We start from the raw sequence: 15,572 nt of genomic DNA, 5'->3' as shown, positions 1-15,572 counted from the left end.
ACACTTGTGAGTGATGGGAGATGTCCTTCTGTAAATATGTTTCTCTTATTGGTTAATGAATAAAGCACTGTTGTCCAATAGGAAAGCAAAATAGGTGGGACTAGGAGACAAGGAGGATTTGAGAAGTGGTAGGGAGGAGATTCAAGGGGAGAGCAGAATGCCGGCCCCTCTCTCCAGGAAGATGATACCACGTGGTAATGCTTAGATTAATAGAAATGGGTTAATATTTAAGACAGAGCTAGCCGTTAAGAAACTAGTAACTGGCCTACAGCTTTATATCAAATACAGCATCTCTGTGTGTTATTTGGGGCTGTGAGACCAGGCTGGCAGAAAAACTGCTTGTAACATGGGAGGATAACATAAAAAGATTACAAATTCAAGGCTAGCCTGGAGTAAATAAAGAAACACTGTGTCATTCCCCTGGCCCTCCCAAACTCAAAATAGAAGCCTTATTTGTTTGTTCGCCTTCCTCTGCCTCGCCAGTGCTGGGATCAAAGGTGGTCTACCATGCCTGGTTCAAGCCAAATGTTTTAAAAGACTGGATAACAAAAGGCTCTCCTAACTGTCTTGAATACACAGAAGTCAACCCATGCAAACTAACTAAAGCATACATTAGACAAAACCCAAACACCTCCAGATACTTTGGGCTCATGTCACAGACACACATGAAACAATGAAAATACCCACACAAATCCAGTTTCGATGTTGTGGGTAGGGTGACACATTTTTAATTCTAACACTTAAGAGATAGAGGCAGGAGGATCAGGAGTAAAGGTTATCCTTGTCGACAGGGTGAGTACAAGGCCAGTCTAGGCTACATGAAACTGTCTAAACTTTTAGAAGACCCCTTTCACTCTTCCCAAAACCCCAGCTTGAAAATGTGTAAACATTATACAGAGAAACCCTGTCTCAAAAGAACAAAATAAAAAACATATAAACCAGTGTGAGAGATGTAGCTCAATGGTAGAACACTTGTCCAGTATGTAGATGACTCTGAATTTGATTCCAAATACTGAACTGGGAGCCAAAGTGAAAATGTAGCTCATAGAAAATGAATACCATAGCTACAGGTCTTTTAGAATTCAAAGCTGAGGTGAACCCATTTCTCATCTATTTGACTGGCAGAAACCCTAAGTTTAAAAACCACTGTGTTAAGGAGGCAAATTGGAAAATGAGGACTTGGAACAGAGCCATTGGGAATATAAACTGTCCTATCCAAGTCACATAGATGAGTGTCCTCAAGCAGGGCCATTCCACTTATGGGACCATACTGCACAGGTGCACACTATAGGAGACTACTCGTCACAGACATACATCAGTAAAGCAACTAGGAGGCAGCAAGACATTCAGCCCCACAAACCCAGTAAGTCAGTCAGCATGGTATCAGCCAGTGTCAACCACTCAGTAGATAAACAAGGGTGTTCTGTGTTCTCAACAGACAGATATCTCCAGCATCCATTGTTAAATGAAAAAGCAAGATGTACAACTCTGAGTACAAAGGGCTCTATTATGGGGGACCAGAGGTGGAGGAGTAGCAATGCCTTTTGTTTAATTCTATCAGCATATATTAATTACACTTAAAGGTTTCTTTATGACATTTTTATACATGAACATCATTTTGATCATGTTTACCATGACCACTTGTTACCCTCTTTTGCCACCCACGCCCTCCTGTGTTATTTCCTTTGTTTTTATGTCTTTAGCGTGTATAACCCAATGAGCCAACGCGGCTGCTTCCAGGGATATGGACACTGTAGAACGCTACACTACTGAAGGAAAAGTCTTAGCTGTAACCATTAACGATCTGTCAATCCTTGGGAAGATATGGGGGTCTCATGAGTCCCTCCTACTTTCAAGACAGAGTGCTGAACAGTTTTGATTTTCATTTGTTTTAATTTCCATTAAAAAAAAAAAAAACAAAACCTCTGGGACTAGAGATAGCTCAGCAGTTAAGAGTACCTACTGTGCTGCTCTTGTGGAGGATCCCCATTCAATTCCAGCACCCATGTCAGGTGGCTCTTAAATGCCTGTAACTCCCACTCCAGGGAGTCCACACCTTTGCCATCCATTGATACCTACATATACATATCTATACACAGATACAATTAAAATCTTTTTAAAAGGGTCTGTAGAGGTAGCTCAGTGTTTAATAGCACTCACTGCTCTTCCAAAAGATCAGGGTTCAATTCCCAGCACCCACTTGAGTGCTTACAACTCCAGTTTTAGGAGATCAATGCTCTGTTCTAGCCTCTATAGGCAATGTAACATTGTGCACATAAAAATTTAAAACCTTTAGAAAATTCAAAGAAACAAGCCAGGCATGGTGACACACACCTTTAATGCTAGCACCCGGAAGGCTGAGGCAGAGAAACTCTGTCTTAAAAAACAAGAAAGAAGGGGTGGGGGAGAAAGAAAGAAAGGAAGAAAGGAAGGAAGGAAGGAAGAAAAAAAGAAGAAGAAGGGAGGAAGGAGGGAAGGAAGGAGAATGAACTGGGCTGGTGGTTCCCAGCACCCATATCAGACAACTCATTCTCTTTTGTGACCTCCAGCTCCAGGGCATCTGAATCATCTTCTGGTTTTGCAGGTGCCCACATACAGGTGCATTTACACATACATATAAGTAAAAATAGTAAGAATAAATCTTGGGGAGATCCTCTACACCCTTCTATATTAGTTTTGAAATGTGTGAGTGTACTAACTTCTTGTGGGAAACTGTATTATTTATTGATTGGTTGGTTGATTATTCAAGATAGGGCTTCTTTGTGTTGTAGGTGGGTGTTTCTTTCCCACCTACCAGTTCCCAAGTAACTGACATGAAGTCTTAATATTAATTATAAATACTCAGCTAATAGCTCAGGCATGTTACTAGCTGACACTTACATTTTAAATTAACCTGTATTTCTTTTCTATGCTTTGCCATGTGGCTTGGTACCTTTTCTCAGTACAGCAAGCTCATCCTGCTTCTCTCTTCTGCTGACTCCAGACTCCACCCTTCCCAGCATTCTTAATTTGGCTCTTCTGCCTAACCTGTTCAGCTATTGACCAGTCAGCTTGTTTATGAAGTTAATCATAGCAACATCTATTCAAACAGTGTAAAGGAAGTTGGGCAGGAAGAAATTGGGTGAGATAGCCTGACACAGAGAGAATGCTGGGAAGAAAAAGAGCAGAGTCAGAGGGATCTCCAGCCAAACACAGAGGGAGCAGGATGCTAATAAAGGTACCACCAAGTGGCAGAGGGTAGAAAAGAAATATGGGTTAATTTAAAATTTAAGAGTTAGCTCATAAAATTTAAGAGCATAACAAGCCTGAGCTACCAACTGAGCATTTACAATCAATATTAAGTTTCTGAGTGATTATTTGGGAGTGGCTGTGGGCAGAGGAAAACTCCGCCTACACTGTGTAACCCTGGCTGTCCTGCAACTAGTGTAAGTCAGGCTGGTCTCAAACTCAGAGAGCCACCTGCCTCTGCCTCCAGAGCGCTGGGATCAAAGGTGTGTGCTACCACTTCCCAGCATCAAAACTGCATTACTGGTCCCAATTCTTCATCTGTCCGGGCACCCACAGCCTTGCTGGAGCCTCACTGTGGGTGGAATACACTCTCTCATCCTGACTCAGCGTGATCATGTGATTTGCTTTTGATCAAAGATACATGTGTGGAAATGACAGTGGCTGGCTTCACATACTGTCTAAATTAAAGTTACTATTATTAATTAGCACCATGATAAAAAAAAAAACAACTTGGGGAGGAAGGGTTTATTTGGCTTACATTTCCACATCACTCACTGTTGATCCCTGAAGAAAACTGGGGCAGGAACTCAGGCAGGGCAGGATCCTGTAGGCAGGAGCTGATGCAGAGCCATGGAGGAGTGCTACTTACTGGCTCCCCCACTGCTTGCTCAACCTGCTTTCTTCTAGGACCTAGGCCCAACAGGTGAGGGATGGAAGGAACCACCCACAGTGGGCTGGGCCCTCCCCCATTAATCACTAATTAAGAAAATGCCCTGCTGACTTGCCTGCCTATAGCCCTTGTGGTGACATTTTCTTAACTGAGGTTCCCTCTTCTCAAATAACTCTGGCTTATGTCAAGTTGACATAAAACTGTACAGGTCACATACCACAAACCAGAGACTGGGTCAAATATACATCAAAACATAGATGCCAGGATAAATGAAAAATTAACATGCAATGGAACTGAGTTCAATACCCTAGGGGAAATGAAGAAAGGTCAAATAAACAGTGTGTATCCACCTGAAGAAAATAAAACTGGACTGGCTTCATATTCTAATGATAAGGATAAGTAAACATAATAAAAGTGAAAAGCAGTAAGGTGGTGCACACCTTTAATCTGAGCACTTGGGAGGCAGAAGCAGGAGGATCTCTGTGTGTTCCAGGACAGCCTGGTCTACAGAATGAGTTCCTGGACAGCCAGGGCTACAGGTAGATACATAAATAGATAAACATAAATAAGTGTGAGAAACAGTTATCTGTAGGCATAGTGGAAACTTGTCAACACTTGGATGAGAGTGCCTCACAAGTGTGAAGACAGCAGTTCTAATCTCCAGATCTGTCAGTGGGAGTGTCTGCAATCTCAACTCGCCTACATCAAGATGGTGGATGATGACAGAAGGCAGGAACATCTCTGAAAGCTCACATTAGCTAGGCTGACATACACAGGCTAAAACAAAAAGAGAGACCCTGAGTCTAAGATGGAAGGTTAGTGCCTGGAATATTCCATCCAGGTTGTCCTCTGACATGAATGCTTATGGGTATTTACACTACACTACACTACACTACACACACACACACACACACACACACACACACAAATGGAGACAAAGTAAAGACGTTTTCAGAGAAATACAAGTCTGTCGTAAGCAGCCCTACCCTATAATAAATCCTGAGGGTAATCTTTCAAACTGGAGGAAGAGGAGACCAGACAGAAACTCACATCCTCAGAAAGACAGGAAGAACACCAATCATGTTCCATCTTGCCCACGAGCCAACAGGGCTTTGTTTTGCTTAGCACCAAGTTCTTCGCACTCAATTCCGTATTTGTTGCCTCACAAACCTTTCCTTGCCCCACCTACCGTTTGGCTCTCTCCAGGTCATCATTGGCTTGTTCCAATTCACGGATGTATTTCTGCAGTTGATCTTTAATGGCTTTTGTCTGAGCCAGATCATCTTCCAAGGCTGAGATCTGCCGGTAGCCTTCTGAATGCTGCATTTCAAACTTCTCCTGGAGGACAGAACAGAGGCCAGGTCAGCAACTGAAGACTTTGACAATCCAAGTTCACACCCCATTGATGGGAGATGTCATTATGTATATATGTTTCTCATACTGGTTAATGAATAAAGCACTGTTGGCCAATAGGAAAGGAAGATAGGAGGAAGGAGGAGCCAAGATGGAGAGTCTGGAGAAGGAATAGCTGCCAGCCGCCTCTCCCTGGTAAGACCAGGTGGAAATACATAGAAATGGGTTAATAATTAAGACAGAGCTAGCCGATTAGAAACTAGCACCTGGCCAATAGCATTGTATCAAATACAGAGTCTCTGTACATTATTTGGGGCTGGCAGCGTGGCGGCGGGACAAAACCAGGCGGCGGGCGGAAAAACCGTACTCCTTACACCCCATTACCACTACATGAAATATGAGACGTCACTCATGGATGGTGCCATCTACCTGTAGAAGACATATGATGGCTTTAGGCACTGAATGTAAATTCTTCCCCCTTCCACCCCAGCCACAGTATCCCATCTTCTTTTCTTGAGAGTATCTCCTGTATCCCAGACTGGCCTCATACTAGCTGTATACGAAAGAAGCAAAGGATGATCTTGAACTGATCATCCTGCCTCCTCCTCCAAAGTGCTAGGACTACAGGCATGAGCTTCTAATTACCCAGAGTATCATGCGTGCTAGGTGAGCATTCTCAGTCTCCAACTGAGTCACAGTCTCAACATGACCCCAATATCCTAAGGAATGTCTCTCCCTTCATTTTTAGGTTCCTGAGTTATCCCTTCTAACTTTTCCTGTGAGGCAGCTCCAGGCCTCCTCTCCCAGCCTCTCCTAGGCTCAGTAAACAGAATCTTCTCTCCAGACATGACAATTCAGGTGAGAAGCAGTTGTACTGGTTAGAGTTACTACTGCTGTGATGAAACACCATGGCCAAAGCAACTTGGAGAGAAAAGGGTTTATTTGGCCTACACCTCCATATCATTGTTCATCAAAAGAAGTCAGGACAGGAACTCAAGCAGGGTAGGAACCTGGAGGCAGAAGCTGATCAGATGCCACAGAGGACTGCTGCTTACTGGCTTGCTCAGTCTATGTTTTTCTAGCACCTAGATCCAGCCCAGGGATGGCACCACCCACAATGGGCTGGGCCTTCCTCCATCAATCACTAATTTAAAAAATGCCTTACAGTCAGATCTTATGGTGACATTTTCTCAATTGAGGTTCCCTCCTTTCAGATGATTCCAACTTGTATAAAGTTGACACAAAACTGGGTAGGACGACAGAAGATGCTGGGGGTAAGTGACAGTTGTTCAAAGTATGCATGACTTTCTCAATCACGTGTCTGCTAATCCTCTCAGCACCTACCATCCTATCCTCTCTCACCTGGTCCCTTCACTGCCCAACAACCTTCATTCAAGGTGTCCATAGCCAAAGGAAGCCACATGCACTCACCCAGGTCTCAGCTACAACTCAATACGGCCCTGCTTCATACACGAGCGCTGTACTTGAGCAGGAATGGTATTAGTTGCCTATACCCCATAAAAAGGAAACATCAGATACTTAGTATAACAGCCATCCTAACTTTTTGATCCAAGACATTCCCCAGCAGTGTAAGGGAAAAGAAGCTCAGTTTGACTGGCCAGTGCTTTCCAAGAGCAAGGAACAGTCCAGATGATATCACATTGGTTAGCTGCTGCCCATCTGGAACAGGTAACTTATGTACCTACCTATTGTAAGTCAGCTTTTGGGCTGGTATGTGTTAATTCATCTGATTCCATTTGAGAGATAAGGAAATCAAGATTTAGTTACTTGCCTGGCCCAAGGTTGAGTTGCAACAAACAACTAAGGCAACATCAGGGCTGCCAGAGCATGTATTATTAAAGCAAGGATACTAAGTAATTTCCATGAAAGTTCAAATAAATAAATAAATAAATAAATAAATAAATAAATAAATAAATAAATAACAGCTAGCTCCTCTTCCTAACTAGATTCAAGAAACAAAGCTGTTATGACAGCCAGATGTGCTGGGAGATGATGCCATGGTGCCCATGCCTGGGAGGTGGGATGAGGGCCCCCAAAAGGAATGACCAAAGTGGCTGTTAAATGATTTGCAGGATGACAACACAGAGGAGCCTTCAACATCCTAAGGCTTCTGGGGTTTCCTGGCAAGGGTCAGACAGCACTTAAGCAAAAAGAAACTGGATACGAGATCATTAACCTTGATCCCAGGAAGGTGTGGAGACCCAGATCCTCTGCCTGCATAGATTCAGATAGTTTGAATTTGGGACAAGAAAACTGCTGTCTTAATGAGCTTTCATCTGGGACTGAACACACCTGCCACAGGTGATTGATATTGATCGGCAATTACAATGGCAGGCTGTCTCCACAGCTATTTTTTCCCTCAGTCTCTCTGCTGAGCCTCATGCCTCTGGCCAGAGGTTGTAATGAAGAGGTTTTCTGTAAACTCAAGGACAAGTCTTGAAGCATATAATTACTCAGTCACTAAAGGTATGTATGTACCCTATGAAAGGCCTTTTATGGCTCCTACAGCCATTGCTCATGCCACAAACCTTCTCACATCTTCCAGCCCTGAGGCCTTTTTAATGTGAGGATTGAAAAGACTCATCACCTTGTTCAAGGGTCAAATGAAAATACTTCCAGGGTCAACAAGAAATTTGGACCCTACACAGGACAAAGATAGTCTTTGGTCAGGATACAGTGACCAGGACAGGATGGATTCCGCTATTCTTTGGTATAGACAATGCAGGTCTCTCAGAGAAAGTTAGAAATCCTGATATTTCTGAGAAGCTTCATTAGTCTTTGATATTAAATATGTGTACATATATATTTTTACTTATTTTAAGCTATACAGTGTTCTGTCAGCATAACAAAAGAGGGCACCAGATCTCATTACAGATGATTGTGAGTATCATATGGTTGCTGGGATTTGAACTCTGGACCTCTGGAAGAGCAACAAGTGCTCTTAACCTCTGAGCCATCTCTCCAGCCCTCTTAAATACATGTTTGTTTGTTTGTTTTTGAGTAGTTTATTTAGGAAGGGGAGTAAGTGGGAAGGTAAAGAGACATAGAGACACCAGGAACAGAAGAGACGAGAGAAAGAGAGCAGAGAGAGAGAAGAGCAAAGAGCAAAGAGGATAAATGCCTATTTTTAAACCTTGAAACCGAGCTGCTAAGATAGCAACTGCTGCTAAGCTTCATGACCTGAGCTAAATCCCGGGCACCCACATGATAGATAGAAGGAGAAAACCCACTCCCGTGGATACAGAGGCTGGAGAGCAACTTGCAGACATCAGTTTTCTCCCTCCACTATGTGGATCTCAGGAATCAAACTCAGGGCATCAGGCTTGGTGGCAGACACCTTTACCAGTTGCGCCATCTCGACAGCCCAGAAGAGACTGGCTGTCCCAACATCAGGAGTTGAGAGTGCTATTTGTTTCTGGCAGATGGATGCCAGAAGTACTATTCATTGTCTTACAGTGCAAAGCTTGGCCCCTCACAACTGTGTCCAATCTCATGCAAAAGAGTGCCTCCTCTTTGTCTGAGAGGACACATTCCAAGACATGCTGCTACATTCTCCAAGACTTCAGACACTACCAAACCCTATACATGCTTTGTTATTCTCATGATATAGCCTATGATATAGCTGAGCTTACAAACTAAGAAATTATCAATAGCCAGGTGGTGGTGGTGCACCCCTTTAATCCCAGCACTTGGGAGGCAGAGACAGGCAGATCTATGAGTTCAAGGCCAGCCTGGTCTACAGAGCAAGTTCCAGGACAGCCAGGGCTATACAGAGAAACCCTATTTCAAAAAAAAAAAAAGTTAACAATAATCACAAAATAGAATGATTATAACATTACAATGATTTTAACATTACACCATATTAAGTTATTTAATAAGCCTGCTTATGACTAGCATAGTCCAATAGAATGTTCTAGAAGATGATATTCTGTGATCCCTGTGTCCAGAAGTAAAACCCATGAGTCACATGTAGCTACAAAGCACCTGAACTGTGGCTAGCGTTAGTAAAATTAATTTTTCCCTCATTAGTTTTCATTTCAGTAGCCACATGTCACTAAGAGATACCATGTTACACCTTATAATATATAATAAGCAGTCATTCTAAAGCCAGGCGTGATGGTATTCACCTTTAATCCTAGCACTTAGGAGGTTAATGCAAGGGGATCAGGAGTTCAAGTCCATCCTCAGCTACATAGTAAGTTCAGATATGGTCATAGTGAGCCTGGGCTACCTACTCAGTCTCAAGAATCTGCAATTCCAATGACACTGTAGTCTCTTTACCATGTCCTTTGTGAAACCAGTACAGACCACTACCAAGAAGGGCTGTTGCCAAGTGTGTGAATTGCTTTGCATAGATTTCCACCCACTGGAGCAAAAAACACCTGACAGGATTGCCAGAGGGAGTGGTCCTAGGTGCAGTCACTACACACTGTAAGACTGCTTCTTCAGTTGTGCAGCTCCAGCTTGCCACAGAGCCATCCCTACCTGTAGACCTGTCCCCTTGGCCCCTCACCTTCACAGTCTCCAACTCCATTCGAAGGCGGTTATTCTCTGACAGGAGGTCCCGGTTCCTGGTTTCAATTTGCTGCAGCTGAGTCTCCAATTCAGCTTCATATTCCCGACTTCCTTCCTGGAATTCTCGGAGTTCTTCCTGTGTATTCTCTGCCCTGTAGCAAGATTGCAAATAAATCTATCACAGAATTAATGATGGTGGGTATTTGTGCTGCAGTGGGCTGTGTGGACAATGACTCTATTTAGCCACCATTGTTCCCATTTTATGGACAAGAAGACAGTTTGTTAGGGCTGGCACTGAAGCACACAACTGTAATCTTAGCATTCAGGAGGCTGAGGCAAGAAGCTTGAGAAGTACATAGTGCTGAACCCAAAACACACACACACACACACACACACACACACACACCTCTTAAATATGTGTCCTGGAATACCAGTTTCAAATTTTAAAATAAACCTATCTTTTTTCATTTTTATTTCATGTGTATGAGTGTTTTGCCTGCATGCCTGGTGCCCCAAGAGATCAGAGAAGGTATCAGATTCCCTGGAACTGGAGTTAAGGATGGTTGTGAGGCACCACATGGGTGCTGGAAACTAACCCTGGATCCTCTTCAAGAGCAACAAGTGCTCTTAACCTTGAATTATCTCTCCAGCAACAACCTATTGTGATAGGCACAGGTAAATCTTCTCCCCATTAGAAGACCTACATCTAGAGACAGATAAAGACCAATCCAGAATATATCAGATAGCAGGATGGTTAGGTGCCTCAGGTATTTGTAGTTCAAATCCCTACTTGGCCACTCCCAGGTATGGCCTCAGGCAGACTGTAGGCCTTCCCTAAGGCTCAGGAGCCTCTATAGAGCAGGTGATTCTAGCTTCTTCCTGGGTCAGCAGTGTTGGCTTCAGGGAATCACATGATAGGCCTGCCTACAGGGCAGCCACCATCCTCCCAGGGGCTAACAGTGAGGGACACTGCAGGACTGACCTCTGCTTGTAGGTCATGGCCAGGTCTCTCCAATAGTTGGCTTCTTCCTCCTCTGATCCAAAAGTCTTCCCCAAGTCCTCCATGGTAAAATGGGCCAGAGCTCACTCTTCCTGTGACATGGTGTCTAGGAGAAAAGTTTAAAACTAATTAGCAACATATACACACAGACACAGACAGACAGACAGACAGACACACACACACACACACACACATCTATACCTGAATTTAGTACTTAGCATAGGACCCTCAGATCCAAATAAGGTATCTTCTAGATTCCTGCTCCTCTCAAGGGGACTTGTGGGAGAAGGAGATGAAATTAGATGTAAATTACTACAAAGGCCTAGGTGAGCACAAGGATAAACTCTGCACAGGCCTAGGTGTGGAGTACATACTTTGGTGAGTATAGACATGGACGTGTCCCTTAGAAGCCACTAACTGCACTGTGATATGCATTCCTCCAGTATCTAAGAACTCAGGAAGTCCAAAATTCAACCTGGAAGGTGACCCATGAGTAGCATGTGAAATGGAAAAGTGTTTGGCATTGTACTCCTGGCATCCCAACACTCAGGAAGCCAAGGCAAGAAGATGGCAAGTTCAAGACCAGTCTCAAAGAAAACCAGTATAGAAAAGCAGATGGAGGAGGAAAAAGAGGACAGGAGAGAAGTAGCGAGGCTTGTGGGGGAGCTGAGGAAGTCCAGGAAGGCTGACAATAGAGGAGGCAAAGAGCAGCACAGACTAAAAGCCAGGGGCTAAGTCACAGGCAACTTTTTCAATACATTAACAAAACAAATTTACTGTATGTAGAGACCTGTAAACCCCACCACTCGGGATGTGGAGGCAGGGAATAGAGATCCTAAGCTAACCTAAGCCACAGAGAAAGACGCTGGAAAGAGGGAAGGAAAACAGGAGAAAAAGAAGAGACAGGGAGATAGGGAGGGCTGCTTGGCTGCCACAGTGAGAAGAGTGACAGGTGGACTCTTCAACTCAGAAGTGTGGCTGGCTGAGGAGGGCCGAGGGTCTGCATCGATCCAGAAAAAGAAGTCAGAGACCAGGGACCCTTAGAAACCAACAGGGGTCTGGTGCAGTGGTGCCACTTGGGGGACCAAGAAAGGAGGAGGAGGGCTGCAGCCCAAGTCAGGGATCTGAAACCAACCTGGGCAACACAGTGAGATGGGGGTGGGGGAGAAGACAAGGACTGACGGACTGGTTGAGATGGCTCAGTGGGCACAGTGCCTGCCACACTCATGTAAAAAGCTAGGTTATACCCTCAGTGATGGAGGGTTATGTGATAGAAACAGGAGGATCCTTAGAGCATGCTGGTCAGTCAGTCTAGCCAAACTAGTGAGCTCCAGATTCACTGAGAGACCATGCCCCAAAACAGAAGGTGGAGGGAGACTCCACTGGCCCTAGTTAAACCCACATATCACAAAGCAAATGCAAAACAAGATGTGAAGGTGGATTGGGAATTTGAGGGGTGGGGATCTAAAAGAGTGTAGGGCTGAGTATGACCACAATGTATTATGCACTTGTATAAAATGGCCAAAAATGCAAGTGGATAGTGATCATGACTTTAATCCCAGCACTCGGGATGCAGGCAGAGGCGGCAGATCTCTGAGTTAGAGGCCAGCCTTGTCTACATTGCAAGTTCCAGAACAGTCAAGGCTATACAGAGAAACCTGTCTCAAAACAAACAAACAAAAAAGCTGAAAGGGAGGGAGGGAAGAGAAAGAAACAAATATTCACACCTAACCAATATGATGATGGGAAAATGGTGTGCATTTACAGACGTGACCTCACTGTTGTGAAACACATCAAGAGTCAGTAAGCCTAGCTTCTGTCTGCAGGCTCCTTAAGTACTGAGACATGCAAGGACATGTCCTTACCATTCTCTAACATGAAGAACTACCAGCAGAGGACAATTGGAGTACTATGATGATGGTAAATAAGAACTGAACGCACTACAGTAGAAGAGCAGTCACAGTAACTGTTGTTCCCTTCTCTGCAACAGGAATAGAAAGGGACTGGAGGAAAGTGCCAAAGTGGGGTAGAATAGACACTGAGTCTAAGTACTTGTTCCTGACACACTTCTTTACAACAGACTTCTTGGTAAAAGAAACTAAAAAATCAGAAATAAATAAAATACAATTTACAATAAATATATTGGTAACTGAAACTTCAGGAAGGAAGGAAAGGAAGAAGGAAGGAAAGGAAGAGAAGAAGGAAGGAAAGGAAGGGAAAAAAGACAGGCTGGCTGCATCTATGTTAATGAGTCTATGTTGCAGATCAGAGTCAAATCATCTTGTGCTATTTCTAGCATCTTTGAGAGCTATTCATTGCCCATCCCAGTATCAGCTCTAAGGTCCTTGTAAAATCAAACCTAAAATGTGTTCTGAGAAGACTTCTAGCTTCCACTAATCCAAACTCTACTAGGGTTTTCCCTGTTGTGACCTGTCTGTAGCCCCTAGTACTGTATTTGGTTAGACAGCTTAATTTATTACTTTCTTTATTCTGTAACCAGTAAGACATCACTCATGTAACCAACAGTGAAGCCGGGTGTATGAGGAAACCGGAATCTGTTCTCTTGGGCCACTGTCATTCATATTGGGTTCTAGAATGAACTATTATTCTGTTTGAATTGAAAATATGGTTGCGGGCTGGAGAGATGGCTCAAAGGTTAAGAGCACTGGCTGCTCTTCCAGAGGTCCTGAGTTCAATTCCCAGCAACCACACGGTGGCTCACAAACATCTATAATGAGACCCGGTGCCCTCTTCTGGCACACATGGAGGCAGACATTGTATACATAATAAATAAATAAATAAATAAATAAATCTTTGGGGAAAAAAAAAAAGAAAGAAAATATGGTTGCATCTGAAATTTTCAAGGGTTACACTTGGCAGACTAAGGATGTAGCATAAGGCCTTGAGTTCACTTTACATTATTGGGGAAGGGGGTGGTATATTTGAGTAAGAATCAAAACAGAGTAACTATTGTTGTTCAAAGTTCATTTTATTCTACTGATCAAGATGCCAGGGAATCTTCCTATTGTGGTCTAGGCCCCCTCCAAGTCTTTTCAATCATTTAATACCCACTAAGAAGAGTTGGGCTATATACCAAGCACCCCAGTGCAGGCTGTAGTGGCTCACACTAGATAATTCACTCTGAAGGAAATGGGGGTTTAATCTCACCAGGCTTACAAAGTCTAAAGTAGAACAAACTTTGGAAGCAAAAATAACATCCTCACAGAATAAACCAAGTTAGCAAACTATTATCCAAGTCCAGGTAAAATATAAAAACCGGAGGCCCCTGCTACTTCAAGGGGATTGGTTGGCCACAGGTATTTAACTTCATATGGAACGCTGTAAAAGGAATTACTAAAAAATCTCAAAACGAGTTGAATACCAGTGTGTTGGGGAGAGGTGCATGGTCAGATAACCTCAGGTTTGGGGAGTAGTTTGTGTCAGGTTGTACTCTAAAAGCACCCACTCCAGTCCGATGAAGTTATCCCAGCACACTATACACTGAAACAGCTAGCTGGGAGAGAAAATTACAAACCTCCACCCAGCCGCAAAAGGCTTCTTCTTTATCAGGGAAGTTGGGGAAGATTCTAGCTAAAAAGCAGGAGGATGCACAGCCTGGCACAAAACAGAGGTGACTAGGGAAAGATAAATTCGCTCCGGAGCCAAGATGAGTCGAGATGCCCTCGAACTCACAGAGATAGGATGTACGGGGCCAACATCCAAAGTGTGGGGTAAGCACTCTCATCCTTTATCGGATAAAGTTTATCTGATCCAAAGTGATGTTGGGGAAATTTGAAACGTTCGGCGGCCGAGACCCAAGAGGCACTGTGGGGGAGGTGGAACACAGGCCGGTACCGGTGCGGCAGCAGTTGGGGACACCGCGACTGTGAGATGAAGGAGCAGGCTTAAGAGCCGGGCTGGAGGAAGAGAAGGGGCCAGCAGAAGAGGAACAGAGTCGGCCACGGCGAGCGGCGGAACTCACGATGGAAGGCGGAAAGCTGGGGGTAGGCCTGGGGGACGCATCCGCTGGGTGTTGTGGGCGTGGGGACCCCCGGCCCGCAATCTGGCTTCACTTACCCCGCCCGGGCGGCGACGATCCCGGTAAGGCGCGGGCCAACAGGGCCTGACCGGGGTCCCAGCTCCGTCCACCCCTTGCAGCCGGAGCCTCCCATTGGCTGCCGCGCTCGGGACGCATCTGTCTCAGCCAATCAGCGCCAAGAAGCGAGGTTTGGAAACTTTTCCCCCCCCCAGGCCCGGGCGCGTCGCAGCCAAGCTACTGTGGTGCCGGACGGGAGGGGGCTCGGGAGGCGCGGGCCGGCGGCCCGGAAGGCGGGTGTGTAGAGGGCCTGCAGGAGGCTCCATGCAGGCGATGCCACGCACCCAGGAACACCCGCACTCCTCTCCTTCACATTTATCCGTTCTTGTTCTTGCCCAAGAAGAGACAAAGGTGCCGTTGGTCGGAGAACCCCAAGGTTTAAGATTAATTGGTATCGGGTTACACTTGAAAGCTCCCTTCCCAAATCCAGAAATGCTGTGCACTAAGACAAAACTGGCATCGGAAACAACAAACTTTGTCCAGAGCACAGGGCCCTTGTTCCCAGAATTCCCAAATAGAATCTTTAACAATAGCTTCTTCTGAAACAGCATAATTTTGTGTGGAAGAACTTGTCTTTGAATTCTATCCCTTTCCCCTTGTTAGCTGTGTGATATTGGGACAGTCGTTTAATAACTCGTTGATAAAATGGGGTTTTGCTTATGACTAATAAATACGTTGTAAAACGCTTC

General features: G+C 44.6%; 1 protein-coding gene across 4 annotated transcripts in view; it reads right to left on the bottom strand.

Annotated features, from left to right (window-relative positions):
* The window catches only part of Nde1 (nudE neurodevelopment protein 1), a 36,434-nt gene extending 21,464 nt beyond the window's left edge, over positions 1-14,970 (bottom strand). For 2 of the 4 annotated variants that reach the window (XM_051206691.1, XM_051206695.1), the window contains exons 1-4: positions 14,865-14,970; positions 10,770-10,893; positions 9,786-9,939; positions 5,088-5,236 (exon numbers count right to left, since the gene is read on the bottom strand). In XM_051206691.1, the coding sequence (XP_051062648.1) occupies positions 5,088-5,236; positions 9,786-9,939; positions 10,770-10,852 (386 nt within the window). In that variant the 5' untranslated portion in view covers positions 10,853-10,893; positions 14,865-14,970. The other 2 variants (XM_051206694.1, XM_051206692.1) reach the window with 2 other exon arrangements.
* Between the last annotated feature and the right edge of the window lie 602 nt (positions 14,971-15,572).

This window comes from Phodopus roborovskii, unplaced genomic scaffold (genome assembly GCF_943737965.1).
Source record: "Phodopus roborovskii unplaced genomic scaffold, PHOROB, whole genome shotgun sequence".
Classification (NCBI taxonomy): Eukaryota; Metazoa; Chordata; class Mammalia; order Rodentia; family Cricetidae; genus Phodopus; species Phodopus roborovskii.
Note: the sequence above shows the minus strand (reverse complement) of the source record. Positions and strands in the feature narration are given on the sequence as shown.